This window comes from Triturus cristatus, chromosome 3_1, assembly GCF_964204655.1.
Source record: "Triturus cristatus chromosome 3_1, aTriCri1.1, whole genome shotgun sequence".
Taxonomy (NCBI): Eukaryota; Metazoa; Chordata; class Amphibia; order Caudata; family Salamandridae; genus Triturus; species Triturus cristatus.
Genome location: NC_140583.1, coordinates 864,887,607 through 864,908,024, shown reverse-complemented (window position 1 = coordinate 864,908,024; position 20,418 = coordinate 864,887,607). Strand labels below are relative to the sequence as shown.

Genomic DNA, 20,418 nt, shown 5'->3' with positions numbered 1-20,418 from the left:
GGTTCGTAGCTTTTTCCCTTTGTCATACTGTTGTTTTTGCAGGGTCTGTTTTCTATCCAGTTTGGCGTGGGCTAAGTCCCGAAGTTTACCTATTTTCGCCCGCAGTTGTTGGGTGTATTCTAGCATGTCTTGTGTATCATTTTGTCCTTTTTCCCAGGCTTCCCTGGTCATTTCCAGAAGTGTCCGGGGTTGTCTCCCGTAAAGAAGTTCAAACGAAGAACACCCTAAACTACTCTGGACTTGACCCCGGATAACAAAAAGGGCAAGGGGAAGCAGGCGGTCCCAATCCTTTCCCTCCCCCGACAAGAGTTTTTTTAATGTGAGCTTCAGGGTCCCGTTATACCTTTCGACAAGGCCATCGGTTTGAGGATGGTACACCGAGGTCTTTATATGTCGTACATCTAGGGTTTTACATATCTGGGCCATCAACTTGGAGACGAATGGGGTGCCTTGATCTGTTAGGATTTGTCGGGGGAATCCCACCCTAGAGAAGTACTCAATCAGTTTATCCGAGATGGTGGTGGTAGTGGGTGCTCGGAGGGGGAATGCATCCGGAAAACGGGTACAGTAGTCTACCAATACCAACACGTACTGAAATCCCTTCCGGGAGCGGGGAAGGGGTCCAATGAGGTCCATCCCTACCCTGTCGAAGGGTTGACCTATTATAGGCAGAGGTTGTAGAGGGGCCTGTGGGGGTGTATAGGGATTCGTTTTTTGGCAGATGGGACATTCACTGCAGTACTTCTTGGTTTGGGCGTATATACCGGGCCAGTAGAAAAGACGTAGGAGTCCCTGTGTGGTTTTCTCGGCCCCCATATGGCCAGCAAGGAGGTGGGAATGGGCGAAGAATAGTATTTGTTCGCGAAAGTCTTGAGGGACCAAGAGCTGAGGGTGTTCGTCAGGCCCCGGTATCCTATACAACAAATCGTTAGTGATTTGGAAGGTAGGGTAGGACCGGCCTGCGGGTTGTCGGGCTTCCGACCAAGCATGTGCGAGGGAAGCATCGTTGCTTTGTGCCCAACGAAAATCCCTATCCGACACCCAAGGTTCTTGTGTTAAGAGTGCACCATGGACGGGTTTTTTTGAGGAGGATGCCTTTTTGTCGTGTAGTATCTGTTGAAAGAACGAGAGAAAGGCGGGATTGTCGGTACCTATGATCAATTTCTCGGGTAAAGTGTCTAAGACCCCAACCACCACTGATGAAGGAACTCCTCTACACGGTTGTAAGGTAACCCGTGCTACAGGATAGGAACGGACGTCTCCGTGTACACATCGGATGAGGACCTTCCTGCCAGGGAGAAGTTGAGAAGGGGACACGAGGGAAGCCCGTATCACGGACTGCCGACAACCGGAGTCTAGAAGAGCCTTGACTTGTACTCCGTTCAGATAGAAACTTACGTAAAAGGAGGTTCCCATCTCAGCTGTATACATGAGGTTCTGGGGAAGGTAACTAACGTCCATAGGCTCTTCTGTCTTCTTGCGTGGACAAAAACGGGCCCTGTGGCCCCACTCCCCACAATCAAAACACTGGGCGGATCTAAAAGGAGGTTCGCCTCTTTGGTGTTGTATTTTCTCCGGTTCTTTGATAGGTCTTAGGGGTTTCCTCGGGGCAGGAGCTGGTCTCGACTTCTCAGGTTCCGAAGGAGAGGTCCGGGGCTGTGCACGAGAAAAGGCAGTTGCTAATTCCACCGCTTGTTCAGCCGTGAGGTTCGCATGTTGTCGCAACCACCTTTGCGTCGAGAAGGGTAGAGCGTCCAGAAACTGTTCCAATATTACCGCCCCCATGACCTCGTCTTTTGATCGCTCCGCTGGTTTTAACCACTTCTCTGCTGCCAGCTTCAGCTTATAGATAAAGATAAAGAGGCTTACAGTGTGGAGGTACTATCTGTAGAGAAACAATACACTAAGATTAGTAGTGATCCCACTTCTGAGGTCAGAACCCTCATCAAAAATCTCATTGACACTGGATTAGATTCAGGATTTCTCTTGCAACATAGGCACGGATTCCTGAAAACATCCCATCCCAGGACTCTGGTATTCCACACCCTTCCAAAAATACATAAGAACCTTTCCAGTCACCCTGGTCACCCCATTCTATCGGGTTATGTTTCTCTACTAGAACCCATGCACTCATTTATTGTCATTTTTTTAAGCCATTTGTTCCGCCCACACAGTCTTACATGAGAGACAGATAGAAGAAAAACCATTAAACAACTCTACCCAAATCCTTGTCACCATGGATATACAGGCGCTATATGCTAATATTACATATCAAGAAGCCCGAGGGTGGTAAGAAAAACCCTGGATACAAAAGAACAGCTGCACTGTGTACCCACTTAATTTTTAGTCGATTTGACAGAAATGGCTCTCAGCTGAACTATTTTCTATTTCTTGACACTTTATTATTAATAGCTCAACAACATGGCAGTGGGAGCAGGCTTCGCCCCTGACTTGGTGAATCAGTTCATGGTTGACTACAATAACACATTTTTATTCAACAACACAAATCGCTATGGGCCAAATATCACCTTTTGGTGCTGGTACACCGATGATGTTTTTCTCATATGAGAAGGCATAAGCATCACACTACAAGACTTTTACTTATGGATCAGCTCTTGTTCCACTGACATCCAATTCACATCAGAATACAGTAACTCACATTACATTTCTTGACTTCACCATTAAAACTTAAAATGTGGTATTGTATATTTTTCTATTCAGGAAACCAAGTGAAATAAACTCCCTTTTGATGTGTACCAGTCACCATCCCAGAGGCCTATAAGATAACCTTCCCTATTGCCTGTTCCTTAGGTTGTGCAGGAATTGCTACAGAAAAGAATATTTATTTCGAGAATCAAATTTGCTGATCTCAAGCCTAACAGAGAGTGGATATCCGCCTTACTTACTCAAAAGATCAAGAAAAAGAGTTTGGTGTACTCATAGAGAACACCTGCTCACTTCCAAAACCCACACTAATACAGAAGGTCATTTGATTTTTGTGAGCACTTACAATACTGACAGTAATGCCACATGCAGCATCATTTTCAAACGTTAGTATTTAATCAAGGACATTATCCAACACAAAGACCTACCACTTTGCTCATTCAAAGGGGACCCCTGCACCAAAATCAGACTCCTCATAGCAGCTTCACCAACCACTACAGCTCCCAACATTCTATCACAATGGGCCCTTCCACCCATCAAAGGGCATTTCAAGTGTGGGCAATGTACAGCTTGTAATCTGTGCAATTAAACTAAAGTCTTTGTTCATGCCAATATGTCACACACCTTGAATGCTTTCTCCAACTGTAATTCCCAAATGTTGTTTATTCGTTTTGGTGTCCATGTCAGAAAATTTCTGTTGGACAGACCAATCAAAAAGGTTAAAAGGTGCGTCCTACAACAGAGAAGTTGGATTAACTGCAAAACAATTGGAGCACTATTGTTGGTCCACTATGTGGAACTGGGGCACACCACAAACCAAATCCAAAGGCCAAGTCATATAAAAAAGGAAAAACAAGACAGTAGGTTTTTTCCAACTAAGTACCCTGGATCTGGAACACCATCACCATATCCATCAGGACCGCACCAGGTTGCTCCAATTTAGGAACAAGTTGAAGACTCACATCTTTCAAGAACACTACATCACAATGAATTAACCATTGTCATATGGTTCCTACAAATTCAGTAACATTATGTATCTGGACAACATAACAGTTAAAATATGGGGACGGAGTCTACTCATATCATCAGTGTATGTTGGTCCAATTCCTAGTTAGCTCAACAGTGCCCCATCTAAACCCCTAACCTTACCAGGGTAACAGATGGTATCTGCAACCTGAGAACATGACCACTGTAATGCCCTGAGGAAATTGTAGAAACAGAGCTTCCCTTTCGTTGTTACTCAGGCATTCCCAAGGGAGAGACAAGAAAGGTACAGATTGGCTTTTCAAACATTTATTGAAGCAATTGTATTCTTGTGAAAAACACATGAGCCGCAATTATTAGTAGGACAAAACATAGCATTGTAACCGGCATGGGTGGTTGAAAAAGTTTCCAGGAAACGAAACACACGTCGGCTGCCAGTTCAACGCTCTAAAGGAAGAATTGCCACACTGTCGAGGGGTGAAGAAGAGGCCCAACAGCGACTGGGTTTTCTTGAGGTATTCTTTATTATGACGTAGTAGGGAGCAAACAAAACACAGAGTCACTTCTTCCAGTGTAAGTCCTCGTTCAGCAAAATAGGTCTCTCTTCCAAATGGGTTTCTCTTCCGGGTCAGCTCTCCGGTGTAAGGCTTGGGTATCAGCAAGGACTCCCGGGCATTAAGAGGAAAGAAAGAAGACACGTCTCAATATTTTGGCCTCTCTCACTCGTGTCAGGGAAGAGGAGGTGAGGAGGTTTCCACCAGGTTACCTAAGGGAGGAGTATGTGAGGGAGGGGGGTCCGTCACCAAGACAAGGAGAGTGGGGTTTGCTCTGTTCTCTATGTTAAGCACGAGCTACGCAGAAGCAGGCTTCCCTTTACCCCGGCTTTCCGGACTCCCTACCCGCCTCCCACGGCCCTCACAAGCGCTGCCGCACCTGGGTGAGCCACGTCCCCCCCGGGGAGTGGCTGGGCGACGAGCCGGTCCGTTGGCCTCCTGGCTTGCCGACCTTTGGTTCCACGATCGTCTGCTCGGTCTTCGGGTCTTTCTCCGTCTTCTCCTCCGCTCGCTCCACGCCTGCCTCCTTCGGGATACTTCCGCCTTCTTCCTCTGTTGGCCATTCTTTATTGGGCAACGGCGTTCCGTGGCTCCGCCCCCAAACGCTCGTCACGGGCGGTTCCTCCCGGGTCGTAAAGGGCCAGCTGCCAGCAACAGGGAGGTGTGTCGGTCCAGCTGAGGCAGTCTGCCAATCCAGGGGCTGAAATGGCAAAGAAGGGGTTGCATCGTCACCTCGGGTTGGATTCGGTCCGTGGAGGGTCAGACTCCGACACACCCCCACCCCAGCATCGTCCCGATCGGGGACGAGAGGCATGCGAGAGAGAAAGTCAGCGTTGGCGTTGAGGAGACCCTTACGGTGACGCACCTCAAAGGAATATGGCTGGAGGGACAAGAACCACCTCATGACACGCGGGTTGTTACCCTTGTTTCGGCTCATCCATACCAAGGGTGCATGGTCCGTATATAGGATGAAATGGGTACCCTCCAGGTAATATTGGAGTTTGTCCACGGCCCACTTAATGGCAAGGCATTCCTTCTCGATAATGGGGTAGGCCCGTTCCCTCGGAAACAACTTCCTACTAATGAACAGGACAGGTTTTTCGACCCCCTCCCTGGTGGATTGGGACAGTACAGCTCCTATTCCCACGTCTGAGGCATCGGTCTGGAGGACAAAGGGTCGGGAGTGGTCCGGGGAGATGAGGATGGGATGACTGGTGATTGCCTGTTTTAGTTCATGAATGGCCGTTCGTACAGCAAGGGAGGGTGTGGATAGGGCAGTTTTCGGAGTGTTTTTCTGTAGGAGATCAGTAAGGGGAGCGGAAATTTCTGCGTAACGGGGGATAAACCTACAGTAGTATCCTAACAAACCCAGGAACGCCCGAACTTCCTTCTTCGTTGTTGGCAAGGGGGCTTGTTGAATGGCTCTGATCTTTTCGTCCTGGGGTTCGATGCACCCATCGCCTATAACGAACCCCAGATAGCGTACCCTATGGAAAGCGGCTCGGGATTTCTTGGCATTGACATGTAACCCAGCCTGCTGGAGGGAGCTTAGGACCTTGCGGATGTCCTCTAGATGGCGTTCCCAGGTAGGGCTATGGATGACGATATCGTCCAGATATGCAGAGGAAAAGGCCTGATGAGGTTTCAGTATGGTGTTCATCAACCTCTGAAATGTGGCGGGTGCCCCGTGTAACCCAAAGGGAAGGACCGTGAACTCGAAAAGACCGTCAGGTGTGGAGAAGGCGGTCTTTTCTTGGTCCGAGGCCCGTAAGGGTACCTGCCGATAACCCTTTGTTAAGTCGAGTGTAGTGATATAACGGGCCTCCCCCAGTCGCTCTACTAGATCGTCTACTCGAGGTATGGGGTATGCGTCCAGTTTTGAGATGGCATTTACTTGTCTGAAGTCAATGCAAAACCGGATCGACCCGTCGGGTTTTGGTACCAGGACTATGGGAGAATTCCAGTTACTAGTTGAGGGACGGATGATTCCCGTTTGTAACATCTGTCGTATTTCATCGGAAACCGCCTGTTGTCGGGAGGCGGGAAGCCGATATGGTCTTTGTCTAACTATCTTCCCTGCTTCTGTCTCGATACTGTGTTCAAGAAGGTTGGTTTTCCCAGGCTGGTCTGAAAACAGGGTTTGGAAGTCTGTTAGTGTTTGCCACAACTCCTCCCTTTGTTGTGAGGTCAAGGTTTCGTTAATGGGTAGGCGAGAGAGTGTGCAGAGGTCCTGGGGTAGGGTCTGTACCAGCTGGTTAGGAATTGGTGGGGGTCCCAGCCATTTTTTTAAGAGATTTATGTGGTATGTCTGAACCTTTCTTGGACCCAGGCGGACATGGTAGGTGGTGGCTCCTAGGGTTTTAATGACTTCAAAGGGGCCTTTCCATTCCGTCTTAACGGAAGAAAGGGAAGAGGGTATACAGACTAACACCCAGTCCCCCACCCACAGGGTTCGTAGCTTTTTCCCTTTGTCATACTGTTGTTTTTGCAGGGTCTGTTTTCTATCCAGTTTGGCGTGGGCTAAGTCCCGAAGTTTACCTATTTTCGCCCGCAGTTGTTGGGTGTATTCTAGCATGTCTTGTGTATCATTTTGTCCTTTTTCCCAGGCTTCCCTGGTCATTTCCAGAAGTGTCCGGGGTTGTCTCCCGTAAAGAAGTTCAAACGAAGAACACCCTAAACTACTCTGGACTTGACCCCGGATAACAAAAAGGGCAAGGGGAAGCAGGCGGTCCCAATCCTCTCCCTCCCCCGACAAGAGTTTTTTTAATGTGAGCTTCAGGGTCCCGTTATACCTTTCGACAAGGCCATCGGTTTGAGGATGGTACACCGAGGTCTTTATATGTCGTACATCTAGGGTTTTACATATCTGGGCCATCAACTTGGAGACGAATGGGGTGCCTTGATCTGTTAGGATTTGTCGGGGGAATCCCACCCTAGAGAAGTACTCAATCAGTTTATCCGAGATGGTGGTGGTAGTGGGTGCTCGGAGGGGGAATGCATCCGGAAAACGGGTACAGTAGTCTACCAATACCAACACGTACTGAAATCCCTTCCGGGAGCGGGGAAGGGGTCCAATGAGGTCCATTCCTACCCTGTCGAAGGGTTGACCTATTATAGGCAGAGGTTGTAGAGGGGCCTGTGGGGGTGTATAGGGATTCGTTTTTTGGCAGATGGGACATTCACTGCAGTACTTCTTGGTTTGGGCGTATATACCGGGCCAGTAGAAAAGACGTAGGAGTCCCTGTGTGGTTTTCTCGGCCCCCATATGGCCAGCAAGGAGGTGGGAATGGGCGAAGAATAGTATTTGTTCGCGAAAGTCTTGAGGGACCAAGAGCTGAGGGTGTTCGTCAGGCCCCGGTATCCTATACAACAAATCGTTAGTGATTTGGAAGGTAGGGTAGGACCGGCCTGCGGGTTGTCGGGCTTCCGACCAAGCATGTGCGAGGGAAGCATCGTTGCTTTGTGCCCAACGAAAATCCCTATCCGACACCCAAGGTTCTTGTGTTAAGAGTGCACCATGGACGGGTTTTTTTGAGGAGGATGCCTTTTTGTCGTGTAGTATCTGTTGAAAGAACGAGAGAAAGGCGGGATTGTCGGTACCTATGATCAATTTCTCGGGTAAAGTGTCTAAGACCCCAACCACCACTGATGAAGGAACTCCTCTACACGGTTGTAAGGTAACCCGTGCTACAGGATAGGAACGGACGTCTCCGTGTACACATCGGATGAGGACCTTCCTGCCAGGGAGAAGTTGAGAAGGGGACACGAGGGAAGCCCGTATCACGGACTGCCGACAACCGGAGTCTAGAAGAGCCTTGACTTGTACTCCGTTCAGATAGAAACTTACGTAAAAGGAGGTTCCCATCTCAGCTGTATACATGAGGTTCTGGGGAAGGTAACTAACGTCCATAGGCTCTTCTGTCTTCTTGCGTGGACAAAAACGGGCCCTGTGGCCCCACTCCCCACAATCAAAACACTGGGCGGATCTAAAAGGAGGTTCGCCTCTTTGGTGTTGTATTTTCTCCGGTTCTTTGATAGGTCTTAGGGGTTTCCTCGGGGCAGGAGCTGGTCTCGGCTTCTCAGGTTCCGAAGGAGAGGTCCGGGGCTGTGCACGAGAAAAGGCAGTTGCTAATTCCACCGCTTGTTCAGCCGTGAGGTTCGCATGTTGTCGCAACCACCTTTGCGTCGAGAAGGGTAGAGCGTCCAGAAACTGTTCCAATATTACCGCCCCCATGACCTCGTCTTTTGATCGCTCCGCTGGTTTTAACCACTTCTCTGCTGCCAGCTTCAGCTTATAGTAGAGGGTTTTGGGAGTGTCTGCAGGGGTTCCCTTTTCCTTCCGGAACCGTAATCGATAGGCTTCCGTGTCCATGCCTAAGTGGTCTAATATGAGGGTCTTAATGTCTTCATAGGGGGTGACCCCACCAGCATTTGCCACCTGATAGGCCGCTTGTGCCTCCCCTGTCAAAAGAGGAGCCAAGAAAAACGGCCATTTGCTTACAGGCCAGCCTGAGGCCCGGGCAGCCCTCTCGAAATTCAATAGGAACGCGTCCGGATCTTCTCCGGGCACGTATTTCTGTAACGATACAGTAGGAAGGGCGGACACGCCCTTGGATAACCTATGGCCCGTAGAGGTTGAGGCCGGTTCCTCTGCTACTTTTATCAGGGTCTCCAATTGAGCCTTCATAAGGTCTCTAAATGTGTCTCTATCGGCCTGAGCGGAGGTCAGCTGACGCTCCACAGCCCATTCGAGCTTCTTCTGGCCCTCGACGATATGTTGAATTAAACTCTCCATGGGGAATTCTGATGCAAGAGGCTAAAGTGCCCGCATTCTCCACCAAATGTCGAGGGGTGAAGAAGAGACCCAACAGCGACTGGGTTTTCTTGAGGTATTCTTTATTATGACGTAGTAGGGAGCAAACAAAACACAGAGTCACTTCTTCCAGTGTAAGTCCTCGTTCAGCAAAATAGGTCTCTCTTCCAAATGGGTTTCTCTTCCGGGTCAGCTCTCCGGTGTAAGGCTTGGGTATCAGCAAGGACTCCCGGGCATTAAGAGGAAAGAAAGAAGACACGTCTCAATATTTTGGCCTCTCTCACTCGTGTCAGGGAAGAGGAGGTGAGGAGGTTTCCACCAGGTTACCTAAGGGAGGAGTATGTGAGGGAGGGGGGTCCGTCACCAAGACAAGGAGAGTGGGGTTTGCTCTGTTCTCTATGTTAAGCACGAGCTACGCAGAAGCAGGCTTCACTTTACCCAGGCTTTCCGGACTCCCTACCCGCCTCCCACGGCCCTCGCAAGCGCTGCCGCACCTGGGTGAGCCACGTCCCCCCCGGGGAGTGGCTGGGCGACGAGCCGGTCCGTTGGCCTCCTGGCTTGCCGACCTTTGGTTCCACGATCGTCTGCTCGGTCTTCGGGTCTTTCTCCGTCTTCTCCTCCGCTCGCTCCACGCCTGCCTCCTTCGGGATACTTCCGCCTTCTTCCTCTGTTGGCCATTCTTTATTGGGCAACGGCGTTCCGTGGCTCCGCCCCCAAACGCTCGTCACGGGCGGTTCCTCCCGGGTCGTAAAGGGCAAGCTGCCAGCAACAGGGAGGTGTGTCGGTCCAGCTGAGGCAGTCTGCCAATCCAGTGGCTGAAATGGCAAAGAAGGGGTTGCATCGTCACCTCGGGTTGGATTCGGTCCGTGGAGGGTCAGACTCCGACACACACCAAGCTGTCTATTCCCAATCACACTGTTATTGTGTTTTAAATTTGAATTTTGTGATTTAAGATTTTTATAATATATTCATATTAAATTGATACAGCAAGAACTGAATTGATGTCCTGCTGATACTTTGAATTGATCTGTGCTAAATAACTATATGAGTTGATATAATAATTGAATTAGAGTGCTGAGGTTTATATTTTTATTTTTGCGCTTTCACTGGGTCCTATTGGGCTCCAGTTTTTGGCACCTTAGGTAGTGGGGTGCAGTAATTGTAACCTTGAGGGGCACCAATACTCGGACGGATACATTGAATGCACAAAGAGAATAGATGTGCTACCAATCAAACCACCACTGCCATTTGTAATTACTATGTGATTCTTAATTATCATTACAGTGTGCATATAATTTGGACACACACTACTGATGTTTGAGGGTTCTGTTGTTCCCCTTGTGTGTATTTGTATTGGACTACCTTCTTTATGGACTGCTAAGGACTATTGAATATTGCAGAAGAAAACTAGAGTGACCCCTCTACTCCAAGAGACAGGGTACTAATAATCTTATGGAAAAACAATAACTCCTGGAGAACTTATATTCCAATACTCAACTCACACACCTTGAGGCAGTCAGATATTCCACCCAATAGTCTTGAAAGGGAAGGCCAAAACCATTAAAAATCGTGGGGTGAAAGTTTTCTGCTTTATTGAACTGAGACTGTAAATTCCCTAGCCCATACAAGAGGAACATCTGAAAGATACCTCAATAATTACGATTGCATAATGTGAAATGAACAAGGTGAGTTATATAAACCAGTGAAGGTCTAACAATAGACAGGACTTATACATTATATCCCGTTTTGTTTTTACGAAACTTCTCATTTTATTTTAAAAAGGATCCTCATAGGAAGACTCCGACTGTATAGGGGAGTTCCCTGTTTTTAAAATTCGGTGTTTTGTGAATGTAGTAAGTGTGTGTTTGACCGATAAATAACATCGGATAGTTGGAATTGGTGTTTGCTTGTGACTTTAGAATCATATAGTAATGTTGGCTTGGATAGTGACATCCAGTAATAGAGATTAATTCTTTTTTTCTATTAGGGTGATCTTTCAATTCATTCCCACTCATTACCGTGTTTATATATGCTATATATGTGTATCGGAGACAGGCTGTCAGGCACACTGAGCAGTAAGAGCAGAGAAATGTCCACTTTCTAAAAGGAGCTTTTCTAAAATTGTAAAGTTAAATCCAACCTCACCAGTAAGTAGGATTTATCAGTACCTTTCCAAACATATGAAACATCAAGAAGCTACTTGTCTCTGATCAGGAATTACAGCGTAAAAGATTTTTTAGGAATTCCCAGTGCTACCCTATGAGAGGGGTAGGCCTTGCAGTATGAAAAACAAAATAGGCTGTTTGTCACTACTAGGACATGCAAAATATAAAGGTATATGTCCTACCTTTTACTTACATATCACCCTGCCCTTAGGGCTACGTAGGGCCTTCTTTAGGGGTGACCTTTATGTAATAAAAAGGCGAGTCTAAGGCTTGACAATAAGGTTTTAAATGCCAAGTCAATGTGGCAGTAAACTGCACACACAGACCCTGCAGTGGCAGGCCTGAGACAGGTTTAAAGGCTACTTTTGTGGGTGACACAATCAGTGCTGCAGGCCCACTAGTGGCATTTAACTTACAGGCCCTGGGTGTATGGTATACCCTTAACATTTATAAGTAAATTAAATATGTCAATCATGTATACACCAATTACACAAATATTTAGGAAGAACCCCATGCTCTTTAGCACTGATTAGCAGTGGTAAAGTGCTCGGAGTCATAATGCCAACCAAAAGGATTGGGGGAAGACCACCCTAAGGATGCCAGGTCTAATACTTCACTTGCTATTTTATTGGTGATACTCCAAACTTCCAAATTCTACCTTTCTTTTTTGTTCTTATTAACTGTTCTAACCCAGGACTCTCACTGTTCAGTTGCTTTTTCAGTCTTGATAGTATCTAGTAGTTAAGGGCCTCCCAACCAAAGCTCACTCTCTGCAATTGTTAACAGAATGTATCCTTGAGAGCTGTGCTGTCAACACTCAGAGAAAAATATGCCTCATGCCTGCCATATTTGAATCTAAAACAGGGAACTGTAAAATAATTTTAGACTGCAAATTTCATGCAACATTAGTAGCACTTGGTGCTGAATATTACATTTCAGCAGCAATATAGTCCCAAAACAGTGGCTTTGAGCTGCTCTATAAATGTAAAAAAATTATATCCTAACTCTGGGGCACCTATTGTACTGGAAACACCCAAAATTACAATATTGCCCAGAAACATTTTGGACTGAAGGCACTCAAAGTGGATTCCTCTATTGATATGGTAATGTAACCATAGTGAGTTTGTCATATTGGGTGAGAGGACAGCTTTGTCCTCCCCGTCTTGTGTTAGTTTGTTGCATTTTTATAAAGTTGTAAATGTAGTTCAAATATTATGTAATTTGATGTATAATATCTAACATTTGTATTTTGATTAACTTGGTGAATCAGAACCTCTACCTTGAGTCACTTTGCCCGCGGTACTGAAATGAGGTAGTCCACAACCAATGTTCCTGGTGGAGCTTGGCGGATAGTTGAAAGAAGCAGTTTATTTGTGAAATAAGAATTTCTTAAGTTGGGTGGGACGTTGATAGACTTGCTGATGGTCCTCAGTCCTTGGGTTGGCTTATTAGATTTTTGGGATGTGAGAAGCAGGGGGCAGTCCATTTGCTAACGGTAGCCAGATAATTTCATTGAGTCTTATGGATACTCTAAAGACTTTGTAGAGCAGGAATCTTGTCAACTTTTTCTTCAAAAACCTAGGTTGGGTAGAGCTCTAAGCTCATGTTTAAGGTCATTCCAAGTACAAGTTCCTAGCACCCTCTGTGTTTGTTTCTCTTGAGTGTAAGTTGTCATATTGTTTTGGCAGCAGGGCATCTGAAGGCCGGTGTCAGTACATCATGGCAGGGAAGCATCTTAGGGTATCAATGCGATATCGACCCTATGCCTTGAAAATAAAAATCAAGCACCTTAACCATAATTATTTTCTCAAATGTGAGCTTGATGATAGTTGATGTAATAATCGTGTCCTCCTCACAAGCGGATTCTGTTATTGTGGACTATATCAAAGGCCAGAATCCGTGAGTTTTTTCTTTTCTACTATATATTGGTATGTACACACCCCAGCTATTGTACAGTAGAACAACGTATTCCTTTCCACCGTACTTACAAAAATGCCCTATGATTGTCAGCAACTACAGCCAATTGATTAATTACGCATCAGGTGTCATGAGCATGAGGAGAGAGGGTGCTTTATGGTTCATATATTCATATGGGTACTGGAGCATGGTAGCTTAAGTTTTACTACAGACCGGTAATTATCCTCCACCCAACCGAAATACAAATACTTCGGGAAATCGTATGGCCAGAAATAGGCTGTTTAGGTCGAGCCTGGACAGCGCATGCGCTGCTCTGTGAGGCATGCTGTATTCAGGTATGGACTTGAAGCTCCGCCCACTCCCCGCCCATATTTTTTCATTAGCTTGTGTCATTGTCCTTTGTAAACTGTGGCTTTTCATTGGTCAATAGGCTTAGTAGTTCCGCCTTATCTCATCTTGTAACCTCCCATATGGACTGGCCCTCTTACGTGTGTTGTTACTCGGTACAATTTAATTACAGCCTCCAAGCAAATGCTTTTTTTTGTAAAAGCGCCCCATACCGTGCTTTAACTTTAATAGCGGCCGCGCCCTTTTCTTTAGAGGCAGCTTGTCTAAAGAAAGGGGCGCAGCCACTATTAACGTGAAAGCGCGGCATGGGGCTCTTGTAAACAAAAAATATTTGCAATGCAATAGGTCTTGCATTTGCTAGAATTTAAGCTATTGTCATTTACAATGCCAATAGCTTAAACTCTCGTAAATGCGAGACTTATTGCATTGAAAATGCTTGTTTCATTCAGCTCCAGTGCAAAGACTTTCAAATACCATGCTAATATGTTGGTTTTCAGTGCTTGTGATACTGTTAGTTAGGTCTCCAGTATCGGCCCAAATAGTCACTGCGGAAATTCACAGTAATGTGTATATCTTGAATGTCCGTATACAATTTGTGGTTACATATTGCACATCCCATAATTAAGACATCTGCATTTCCTTTCGGTTTCTCTTGAAAAATCAATGATTTCACTCGTTTGACATAAAGCAAACACATTTGTGCTATGCATCTACTGAGAAACGTTTTGGGAACATTCCAAAAGTTCTTCCTCTGCTAAATGTAGTAGGTGGATTACACATGTTCTAATTAATAGTGATGTTGAATTTTAACCAAATGAAGCTCTTCTGATTAAAGGCATGTCAGCATTGTCTTAAATTAGCATCTTAAAATACATATTTGTTTAGCATTAATCTACATTTTCTACTGATGGCCAAATTTTAGCAGCTGGAACTTCGTGAGAAGTAAATGCTCTCCAACGCTCCCTTCTAGTACACGCCAAAGTTAAGTTTAGTTTTTTGTCTCCTAATGATGTGTAGACAATGTTTGGGACCACTGCTACCTCTAGTCTAGCAAAAGGTTTTGCTGTCAGTAATTTGTAGTATAACCCTTCAGTTATCTCTTTTCAAACGAAAACACCCTCTCTGCTTGGCAATAGGAAACAATTATTAGTTCCACAGACAAGTCCAAACTCACTTAAATCTAATTTAGAATTAAGCATTGCTCTTCACCCTTCTGTGAAGAGCACGGCTTTTCTATCTTTGTCGTTCTTCTTTGTTCCCTCAACTTTTCTGTCTCTGATTTCCTCAAATTGAAAGTATAATGATAAAAAATGAGTTCCGGACCCCAGTGGTGAAGGCCCACCCATCCACACAACTTAAATTCTGGACATGATCCAGTCTGCTGGTCCTGTTCTACTGCATCTTCCACTAGGAAATGGCAAAATGAAACTTATGTATGGGGTCTGACAGTAAAAAAAAAAAAAAAAAATGTTGGCAAAGCCAATCAGTCTTGCCTATGCATTAGCTATTAACTTTGTCAATGTCTTTTAGCCATGTTATACAGCAGCGTGTCTGCTGTACAGCATGGCTGAAAGTTAGAAAAATAAGGTGCTATGACGCGGCCAGCGCTGACCATGAGAGGAGTGATCCTTTTTCTTAATATGTGATTATTCTCTTCCTTCACAATAAAAACCTTTCAAGAACAAATGACAATAGCACCTTGTCTTCAAATGTAAACGAGTAAGAAATTAAAATACACATTAATATAGAAGGTTTTTTTAATGGGGGAAGGAAGTGTGAGCCGAAGGCTGAGGCTGTTTGTCAAAACATAAACTAAGCAACAACATAAAAAATAAATGATAACCACTATCTATAAACGGGTACGAGTAATGTGAACTACTTAAAGTGGTCTCCGTTGTCAAATTCGAGAAGGATCATGGCATGGCTGTAATATCTGGAACTTGCAAATACATAAAGGCATTCAAGGGGGAAAAGACACGTGTTTAATTATCTTACCTCCAATCTGAAGTTCGCTGTGTTGGCCCTACATGAAGACAGTGCCAAAAAGACTATGCAGAGCACGGGGCACAGCGTGGTCTGCATTTTTGTAGCATCGTCAAATCAGTTGGAGGGACTTTTGGGTGCTTTTTCTCTGGTGGGACAGGAGGGGACAAGTGAGAAAGGAGGGAAGTAGGTGGGGCAGACAGGGCAAGCAAGGAGAGTGCAGGGCAGACTGGACAGGGAGTGCAAGTAGAAGGGAAAAAAGTACCTCTGAAAGCGGTGAACAGTAGAAGAACACTGGTCAAGGGAAGTAATACTTTAGCCATGCTCCAGAGCAAGAACAAGCATACAACAAGCATTTGCAAAGCAATAGGTCTCGCATTACTGATAGTTTGGGGTATTGGCGTTGCAAATAATAATGCAATGTCAATAGCTCATACTTTCAGTAATGCGATACCTGGTGCATTGCAAATGCTTGCGTAGTGAGCCAGGAACCAGCACTGCATGTCTTGGTGCAGTACCGCAAGCTGCTCCTAGAGGTCCCTAGTGAGCAAGGCACCAGCATTGCATGTCTAGGTGCAGTACCGCAAGCTGCTTCTAGAGGTCCCTAGTGAGCAAGGCACCAACACTGCATGTCTAGGTGCAGTACCGCACACCGCTGCAGAGGCTCCTAGTGAGCGGGGCACCAGCACTACAGACCTCTTTTGGTCAGATATGGTACTGCACCTTGCAGAAGATATGGTAGATCCACCCTACCCGTAATGCATTGCATGCAAGACAGTACTACGAGTACATTCAAATAGCTATGTCCATATATACAATTAGTAGTTTTGAAATGTGACAAAAGAATTATTACATTAATTTCGTATTCGGTTGTACGCGAAGTAACCACTGCCCGCCTAGCTTAGGACCAAGAGTGTGTCTTGCCTGAATGCTTCTAGGAAAATAGTGCCTTGAGGCTGTCATTTAAACCTAGGAGAGTAACAACACATGTAACGGGGTGTCCTCATCGGAGGTTACTCGAAGAGACAAGGCTATACTAAGGAGGGACTATTAAGCCTATTGACCAATGAAAAGCCGCCATTTACCAAGGACAGGGTCAGGAGCCAATTAAAAAAGATGGTTGGAAAGTGGGCGGAGCTTTATGCACAAATCCTGAATACAGCATGTCTCGAAGACACAGCCAAAGCACTGCCTAGACGAGACCCAAAAAGGAAGTGAAGCCAGCACTCACTGACCTAAGAGAAGCAAAGAAATGAGAGAGACGATGAAGCCAACCAGTGGAAAGCAATGGGCGGGCTCTAAGTCCTCAAAATGTCTTTGAAGCTACAGTACATGCTCTGTCTCAGGCTAGACCTAAAGTATAGGGCGTGGGGAGGGAGGGAGAGTGCAAACTGTCAAAGAGATGAAGGTGCCCACCAAACAAACTGAAGGGGATAACACAACCAGCAGTGCACCCAACATATTTAAGGGTGCTAGTGTGACAGTAGGAGAGTGTTTAAAGAGTGTTTAAAGAGGGGTTGTGACTGTGTCCTGCCTGAGCGGAAGCAGCAGCCTTTACCACCAGGCAGTTAAGTACTTATACCTTTACCTCGCATTACTTTACCATGCAGGTATTTTTTCTTTAAATAGCATACTTTATATGTTATTGTACTAAAAAGTGATTTTAGAGTTCAGGGGTGGGTAGAGTTGAAGGTAAGGGTAATTTTTAGGGATCAGGAGTGGGTAGAGATAAAGGGAGGTAAGGGTGAATTTAGGTATCTGATGGGTAGAGGTAAATGGAGATAAGGGTGCATTTATGGTTCTGAGGTAGGTAGAAATAAAGGAGGGCAACAGTGATTTTAGGGTTCAGTGTTGATTAGCGGTAAAGAGAGTTGAATTTAAGGTTCAGTGAGGGGTAAAGAGAGATAACGGCGATTTTAAGATTTAGGGAGAGGTAAAGGAAGTTAAAGGTGATTTCAGCATTTGGGTATGGGTTGAGATAAAGGGTGGTTGGGATGAAGTTTGGGTTCAGAGGTGGGTTGAAGTAAAGGGAGATAGGGTTGAGTTTAGGGTTATGCGGTGAGTAAAGGGAAAGCGAGGAAAGGGTTAAACATGAACCTTTTGAAATCTTTGATGATGAATAAAACACCTTTTAAATTATAGCGAGGAAATAAGTAAATGTGACACACAGTAAACTGTAATTTGGAAAAACGCATACTGTATGGCTCAAGTCCTAAACAAAGGGAGAATGTTTACAACTTCATCATCAATTAAAGCGACAGACGGCCAAAATGTAAGTTTCGGGCATTATTTGTATTCAGCTCTTGGAAATACTGGGAAGCCGGAGCTTCAACTTTGATGGTTTCAAGTTGTCTTGAAAGCAAAAGCGGGAAAAAAAGTACCACAATCTGAGCGCAAGCGCCACAGAAGAACATTAATCAACAAAAACAATCAGTACTTGGTCCAAGCTCTAGGGAAGACAACAAAAACTTGAAGACCTAGTGAAGCCCAGTGAATCCGACCCATGTTGATGCACGGTCACTTATAAAAAGGAAGAAAATAAGAGTAACAATGAAGCCAACCAAAGGTAAGAAATGGGCGGGCATTTTTTGATGAAACAGCACCTCATCGCAAGCAACAGCACATGCTCTCTCAGAGGTGAGACCTAAAAAGCCACTACGAGTGATAACACTAGATGCACTCCTTTGGGAGCTCATTGAGCCAACAAAAAACATCAATGAAATGCGTCTAGAGCAATTGCAAGTAGTTAAAAACAATTCAGTATTTTTTATTGTTTGCTTTTTCTTTCTCAACGATCTTAGAATCAAGGAGCAAACCTGGGATTGCTTAAACAATTCCTGAAGATCTATCTTTAGGGTACTGGATTTTATCAAGCTTTACATCACCCATCTCTGTAATTGTGCACCATCGAAAGACTTCAATACTCTTGAATTTTGCAAAAGAAAAAACATACAATAAGCACGTTGCCTCTCATCGAACACAGAACTAAGATCTGCACCATGTCTTCTTCTACAGGGACTAGTATCAGGTATATAAAAGAGTATAGTTGATAGAGTAATGAAAGTATCCTGCATCTAACATTACAAGGAAATATCTAGGAACCTACTGGCAGACCAGTTTGAGGCAGTAACCAAAACAACAGACTTTCTAAAAATAAGTGACCCTTTGAACTCCAAACAGGGTTGTGAACATATGCCTGGCATTTGCACTTGTTTAGCCATGTTTCGCACTTCCCCTTTTACTCTCACTCCCTTTCACTAGAGAACACCATGTTTCCAGCTTATCTAGTTTTTTTAAACATAAAATTTTTTTAAAATATCTTACGTATGTTTCCTTTGTAAATTTTACTCATGTTCTCCACCCATAGTGGAAAAGATGTACTTTTGTCGCCCATTTACCACCTATTACCATTTGTTTCCTTTTTTCCCTCTCTCAACTCCTCAATCCCTTTATTATTTCACTTTAACTACTTGTTTCCTTTTCTTGTGTGCAAATTATTCATTATAGCCTTAACTCTACCGGCCATTAAAGGACCGCTCCCGCATTGAAGATCGAGCCAAAGGTGAGGGCCTTTAACAAGGGAGCAGGCATTTTAAGCAGGTAGAGCCCACTACAGAGGGCTCTAAGGCTACTAGAACATTCCGCCCCGAGAGGGCATAATGTTCTCATTTGTTAAATAAAAGCCTCACCGAGCCCGAGGGGGTTAAAATCCCCTCGGGCTTCGTGGGGCCTTTGTTAAATGGAATGTTGATGCTCCAGGCTACTTCCGGCCATTAGAAGCCCAGAGCACTCCATTTCTTACTGTGGAGCGCTCAACATTCCAGTGTTGTATTAAAATCTTAGGGCAAATTTAGATTTTGGCAGATGGGTTACTCTGTCACAATGGTGACGGATATCTTGTCCGCCAAAATATAAATCCCACTATATCCTATAGGATTTATATTTCAGCAGACGGGCTATCTGTCACCGCCGTGACGGAGTAACCTGCTCGCCGAGATTTACATCAGGTCCTTAGTATCGTAAAACTATAAAATGAATGTGGTCTCTATACATGGCAAAGAAGATTTGCAATAAAAAGTTTTTAGTTATTGCTAGTATTCATTACTAACAGTCGATTAAGTTGCAATTTTAATTCTCTTTTTCTAAAGGAAAACAGCCATGTAACAGTGACTGCTTCAGGCCGTGTGGTGAAAAGACGCTACAACCAACTTGACGATGACCCAGAACAAGAGGTAATTTAACATCATTGTAATAAGTATACTGTAACATCAGTAAGCCAAATAATTGAATACATTTCTCCAGCATGCCGCCAAGAAACACGCTGTAATACCTAATTTCCATTGTTCATCAATTCTTGCAGTACCAGTGGTACGTGGGCGTTTTTGTTTTTTCCAAAACCCCTTCCACTTTTGCCTATGACAATTATTCCCATTGCTTTTTTTAAAAACATTTTGTGCTTCATGGCTCATATGTTTTTTTTGTCGAAGAGTTTCTTGCCCAATTAAATATTTCTCGTCATATAATGTATGTTTAAGTTAAGGAAAACAACAATGATCAATGGCAGGTGTTTCTTAGCCACGATCAGTCCAGTTAAGATGTACACAACACATGAAGTGTTCACTTACCCACTATCTTTTAAAACGTAGGAACTTATGCTTTGAATTGCTGAAATCCATGATACATACTGTCATTTTGAGAAATGTCTAACAGGAACTCACTAGTCATTGTGCCTGTCCATCTCAACCCCTCTTGATTCTGTGATGCAAGTTAGCCATTGATCTAGAATCAGCTCCAACAAGTCATCAAACAATGCATAGGATTTACCCTCTATTGCACATGCGCGAAGGTTCCTGAAGTTGAGTTGCTGGTCATGTGATTGCTCTATTTGATTACTATTCTACTCAATATACAGTCAAACTTGGGTAAAAGATCAGGACGTACAACCTGGCTGATCTGCTCAGCAGCATGCATCAACAAGTCTACGAGTGAG

At 44.9% G+C, this 20,418-nt stretch overlaps 1 protein-coding gene across 4 annotated transcripts in view; it reads left to right on the top strand.

Moving 5' to 3' along the window:
* Window positions 1–20,418, top strand: part of DCAF17 (DDB1 and CUL4 associated factor 17) — a 443,011-nt gene that overhangs the window by 337,567 nt on the left and 85,026 nt on the right. For all 4 annotated transcript variants that reach the window (XR_014978925.1, XM_085645323.1, XM_085645321.1 and 1 more), the window contains exon 13: window positions 19,577–19,660. Coding sequence is in view for 3 of the 4 variants with exons in the window: in XM_085645323.1 (XP_085501449.1) it covers window positions 19,577–19,660 (84 nt within the window). In the remaining variant the exon portion in view is untranslated. The remainder of the gene's footprint in view (window positions 1–19,576; window positions 19,661–20,418) is intronic.